The following is a 5,570-nucleotide window of genomic DNA, read 5'->3' as shown; positions in this document are numbered from 1 at the left end:
AAGACCTTCTTCATCTCAAAGGGAAAATATCCAGGTTAAAGACCCATCTCCTACCCTACTAACACTGTCCCTCAATCCTAAAGATCAAAAAACTTGAATTCTGAAATTCCAATATCCTCAGAAACCCAAATGACATTTTAAGTGGGTAATAATCCTTATAATGATAAATAAAAATGGAAAGCATAGTCATAGAATTAGAGCAACCTGATGGGAGTCTGGGGGAAGAATTTATATAGAACCCTAATTAGAAAGAATATGATTTCAGCAAGCATTGCCCCTTGTGAAGAGCTAAAATCTATTAACCTCATGTATCCCCAAGTGCTACTTTAGTGGGTTTGGGGCATAATTAAAATGCAATTAGCACCTAATAGGCTAGAGTCCCTTTCCCACACCTCCTTCCCTAGTTCTGGTCTCATTGCATAGCCCAGGCCAGCATTGGCCTAGAACCTGCCATCCTCCCTTCGCCATAACCTGAGTGCGGGGATCACAAACACCTGCCACCACACTATTCAAGTCAGCATTTAGCTTCCTAGGACACAGCCATCTTGTATCGTGAACATAAAGGTAAGAGCTTTAACTGAACTCCATTGGGTCTCCAGTCCTTAGCTCCAATAAGTATTTAAATTTGAATGTTAAAAGAATAATGCCTTGAAGCTGAGAGATGGCTCAGTGATTAAGAACACTTGCTGCTCTTCCAGAGAACTGAGGTTCAATTCCCAGCAACCACACGGTGGCTCACAACTGTCTATTATACACTCGTTTCCAGGGGATCTGACACTCGCACACAGACATACATTCAAAACACCAGTGCACATAAAATAAATGAGTCATTAAACAAAAAGACAAAAGTGCTGGAGAGATGGCTCAAGAGCACTGACTGCTCTTCCAGAGGTCTTGAGTTCAATTTCCAGCAACCACATGGTGGCCCACAACCATCTATAATGGGATCTGATGCCCTCTACTGGTGTGTCTAAAGACAGCTACAGTATACATACACACACACACACACACACACACACACACACACACACACACATTTTATATATATATTTCTTAAAAAAAAAAAAGAATGCCTTTATCCAACAACTTTGCTAGGCCTGGAGAAATTCTTGTAATTATAGTTTGTAGTCTAGTGGCAAATAAAAAGTGTTAACCATATATCATAACCAAGAAAGTAACCTTTCTTAGGTTTTAAGGTCAGAGAAAGCCTTTATGGAGAAAGCAGACTTGCCATGCCAAGTGTAGTATTAATGGGGGAAATAACATACAAAAAGGCCTGGTGGTCTACAAGACAAGTGTGGAAAACAAAAGAAACATTACATAAGTGGGGCTTAGAGAACAGGGTAAAGACCAGACAATGGAAACTCTGATAGGCCAAGCCAAGGCTTTAAGTATTTATGACAAAGCAAGGTAGCATGTGCCTTTAATCCCAGCATTTAGGAGCAGAGACAGAGCAATGGTCTACTCTACAGAGCTAGTTCCAGGACAGTCAGGATATCTCAAAAAAAAAAACAAAACAAAACAGAAAAAGGGGAGGAGGGAGGTATGCTTTAGAACTGGGTATAGTGGTGCATGCCTTTAATCCTATAATCCTAGCACTCAGTAGGCAGAGAGGCAAGATCTCTGTGCTTTTGAAGCCAGCCTGATCTACAGAGCTAGCTGCAGGATACCAGGGCTACATAGTCTCAGAACATCATCATCATAGTAATAATTAATAATAATAATAATTAGTAATAATAAATGTTTTATTAAAATTTATTTAATAACAGAGTAGACAATGCCCAACAAACACAGATACTAAGATAAAAACTTGAAAGCTAAGTGAACAAGGACCTTTTTTTCCTTCCGCACTTCTCTAACTCCCTTGGTTCCCTAACTTACCTGGATATCCCCTCTCAAAAGAAACCAATGACAGAAACTTCCATGTGTACCAAATAAAAGCTTCTTTCACGGTTAATACTAGAAGAGCTTAGGAAGAGCCTGACAATGGAAACAAAGCCTATGGAAAAAGCCTATGGAAAGAAGAACCACCTACCTATGTCAATTCCTCTTCGGAGAGTAGTTTGGTCAGAATCCTGGTGACCAATCAGATCTTCTACCCAGTGAATGTAGTTAAGTCTCAAGGGGACTGTGGGAATTAGTCTCTCCAAAGGAATATCAATAGAAAGTCCAAAGTCTTCTCTCAGGAGAGTACAAGTCAGAGCTCTGACTGCTTCGGGGTCTTTGAAATTAAGACTGAGGAGTAGAGAAAAAGAAGACAAACTGAGTACTATGTACCACTAGGTGCACTAACACCTTTGCCATATCAAGCAGCTACACCAGGGACACCATGTCCATTTGAATTTCCTAAAGAAATCACACAAAAAAAGTTACATTCAACACTCAGCCCAATAGACACACAGGGGTACCTGAGACCTGCACAGTCTATAAGACACACTATAGTTATCCACCAGAAAGACTGCATCCACACATGCACCACAGGGATCACCAGTGCCTCTGTTCCAATTCCTATCTGGTTTCTGTCTTAGCTAAGCCATGCATGCACCTGGCTGGCACTGTTCTCAGCTGTTAAGGTAGGAGTTCCAACAACAGTGCCATGTAACAGTCTCTGGAAAGAATACAGCTCTTGATACATAGTAAGGGTTTTACAAATGCTGGGTATCATTTTAGCTATCATCAACATCACTGACACTAAGATTTTCTTCAAAAACGCACTCAAAAATGGGGGAAAAATGGCCAGGTCCTTTGGGGAACACCTTTGAACCCAGAACTCAGGAGGCAGGTGGATCTGAGTTCCAGGCTAGCTGTTTCACAAAGTGAGTTCCAGGACAACCAAAAATACACAGGGAATCTCTGCCTTAAAAAAACAAAAGAGACAGGCGGTGGTGGTGCACGCCTTTAATCCTAGCACTTGGGAGGCAGAGGCAGGTGGATTTCTGAGTTCAAGGCCAGCCTGGTCTACACAGTGAGTTCCAGGACAGTGAGAAACCCTGTCTTGAAAAACCAAAAAAAAAGAAAAGCCATGAAGTTGAAAGAGAGCAAAAGGTGCATAGGAGAGGAAAAAGGAGGAGGAAAGGGGAAATGATGAAATTATATATAATTTCAAAAAAATTAAATTATTAAAAAGTGCTTCCCTGCCTCTCTGACCTCCCCTTGCCAGTACAAATATGCAGGGTTAGACGTGTATAGTTCAGTGGTACAGTGTTCACGTGGTGTGCATAGGAACGCTGGGTTTGACCTTCAGTTGCACAAAATCTAATGTCAAGCATGGAAAGATATACCTGCATTCTCAATTATGAGTCAGAGACAGAAAGATCTTTTCAAGTTCAAGGCCATCTAGGACTTCATGGTGAACATCAAGCAGTCAGAGGTACAGAGCAAGACTGCCTCCAATAGCAATCCTACACATACACATTCTTTCTCATTCTAATAAACAATAGCACATGAACCTATCACCAAAATCGCTGTATATGAAGCAGAGAGAAGACTAGTGAAGGGAATAAATGGAAACTATGAAAGCTAATTCTAAGACTATTAAAAAAAAATGAGTGTTCCTTTTTTAGTTCTAAGAAAAGGCAGACATTAGTCCAAGTGTTGAAAATATTTTGTAGGGCAAAGTCTAGTCACATAACTTCACTGTTTAAATATCTAGGTCACATTAGCACCCTGGGACACTGCAAATCCTGAGCACAGGCAAGATCTTTTTTATTCTCATTTCCAAGATCACAGGGAGGCCTAGGAACTAAAATTAGCTCTCACGTGAAAATTAGCATTTATTCATTCCACCAGTCTTTCTTGTTTCTTTAACACATGCAGCTTCACAAAATAGCCTATTGTCAACAGGCTTCTGATTTCCCCAGAATAATTTCGACTCGGCTACAAATGAGTACTTTGTTATCATCTCTAGAGATGAGTTTTAGAATATACATTTCCACTATTCAAGGATGACCTAACAATAATTCTAATACTGCAGAAGCTGAGCTTCAAATGTGTCAATAAACACCACAGCCTATCAACCCTGTTGCAACACTGTTCTCCATCATCATCGATGAGATGCTAGAAACACTCGTCACTAATTACAACCTACCTTCTTCAGTGTTGATCTTTGGGTTAAAAATAAAAATTTGTTTTTAATCTCACACTGTGTTCAAGATCAACTAACAGAGCTCACACAAACAGCAGGCTGTTGCTATGGAGTTGGGTACTATGAAAAACAAAACCTAAGATTAAATTGCAGCAGTCTGATATAATTATAACAAAGCAGTGAGGGACATTAGAGAGAACATAGACAATCATCACATTGTCAATATTGGCCATCTCAGCCCTATACCTATATATAGCAGATCCCTTCTCCATATGCCATACTGTAAGTCTGATAGTCCTATGCATGAAGCATATAATAAATTTTGTGGGGGGAGGGTTCTGTAAAAAACAGTCTAGCAAGATAGCTCAGCAGGTAAAAGCATTTGTCACACAATCCTGATGACCTAGTTCAAACGCCCACAACCAGAGATGAGGAAAAAGAACTAATTCTCATCTACTGTTCTCCGGAGGGGCTGCGATGCTCAGTGGCTATGAGCACTGGCTGCTCTTCCAAGCACCTGGGTTTGATTCCCAGCACCCACATGGCAGTTCACAACCATCTGTAACACCAGTTCCAGAGGATCTGAGCCCTCTTCTCGCCTCCACTGGCACCAGAACACATGTGGTACAAAGACACACATGCAGGTATACACATAAAATAAAATTAAACAAAAATTTGCAAAGCTAGTAGACATTTAAAAAGCAAGACTCTGTTTCCAGTGTATGTGTCCATCCTCTTGCCTTTAAAAAATGTGTCCATGCCACAGCATCTCCTGAAAACTCACACATCATACACATACTAATAAAAATTAAAATGATAAATATATCAGATAACCAAAAGCAAATATGCTCATTTTTAGAGAAAACAGTCTCCCTGACTGCCCTATCCTCGGCCCCCTTCACCCAAGAGAGGGTAAAAGCACTGGCCACACAAGCCTGACACCGTGAATCAATCCCTGCGTGCCACAGGGCCAACTTTGAGGGCCAACTCCTCAAAGTTCTCTGACCTACACATATGCACCATGATACACAAATATGCACACTCATATACAACAATAAACTTACGAAAAACATTAACAACAGCTATGTTTTCTTTTTACAGGCATATTTGCTTTCCTCTGTGAAAGTTTTAAAAAAAATTTTAATGTGCCCCAGGCATGAAACAGCTTTGGCCACCAAGCCAGGCATCATGCTTGGATGAATGAAGGACTGTCGTCTGCTCTGCCCAACTGATATAAGAGCAGCACCACCAACAGGGTGTCTCTGTGCCCACTGCCAGGGAGGAAATTCTTTATATCTATTATAAAATAGACTCTTTGAAGAACTGGCAAGATGGCTCAGCAGATGAAGTCAGGTGCCAAGCCTAACAATTTGAGTTTGAGGCTGGGCAGTGGTGGCACACGCCTTTAATCCCAGCATTTGGGAGGCAGAGGCAGGTGGATCTCTGAGTTCTAGGCCAGCCTGGTCTACAGAGTGAGTTCCAGGAC

At 41.0% G+C, this 5,570-nt stretch overlaps 1 protein-coding gene and 1 non-coding gene across 2 annotated transcripts in view; both read right to left on the bottom strand.

Moving 5' to 3' along the window:
* Positions 1-5,570, bottom strand: part of Mettl16 (methyltransferase like 16) — a 43,075-nt gene that overhangs the window by 27,235 nt on the left and 10,270 nt on the right. The window contains exon 3 of the mRNA XM_031353035.1: positions 2,036-2,235. Coding sequence (XP_031208895.1) covers positions 2,036-2,235 — 200 coding nt within the window. The remainder of the gene's footprint in view (positions 1-2,035; positions 2,236-5,570) is intronic.
* LOC116079440 lies at positions 5,226-5,365 on the bottom strand. The gene has a single exon (XR_004113991.1). It is a non-coding gene; the product is annotated as a small nucleolar RNA SNORA48 (small nucleolar RNA).

Source organism: Mastomys coucha, unplaced genomic scaffold (assembly GCF_008632895.1).
Source record: "Mastomys coucha isolate ucsf_1 unplaced genomic scaffold, UCSF_Mcou_1 pScaffold5, whole genome shotgun sequence".
NCBI classification, from domain to species: domain Eukaryota; kingdom Metazoa; phylum Chordata; class Mammalia; order Rodentia; family Muridae; genus Mastomys; species Mastomys coucha.
The sequence above is the reverse complement of the archived record's forward strand: the minus strand, read 5'-3'. Positions and strand labels throughout refer to the sequence as shown.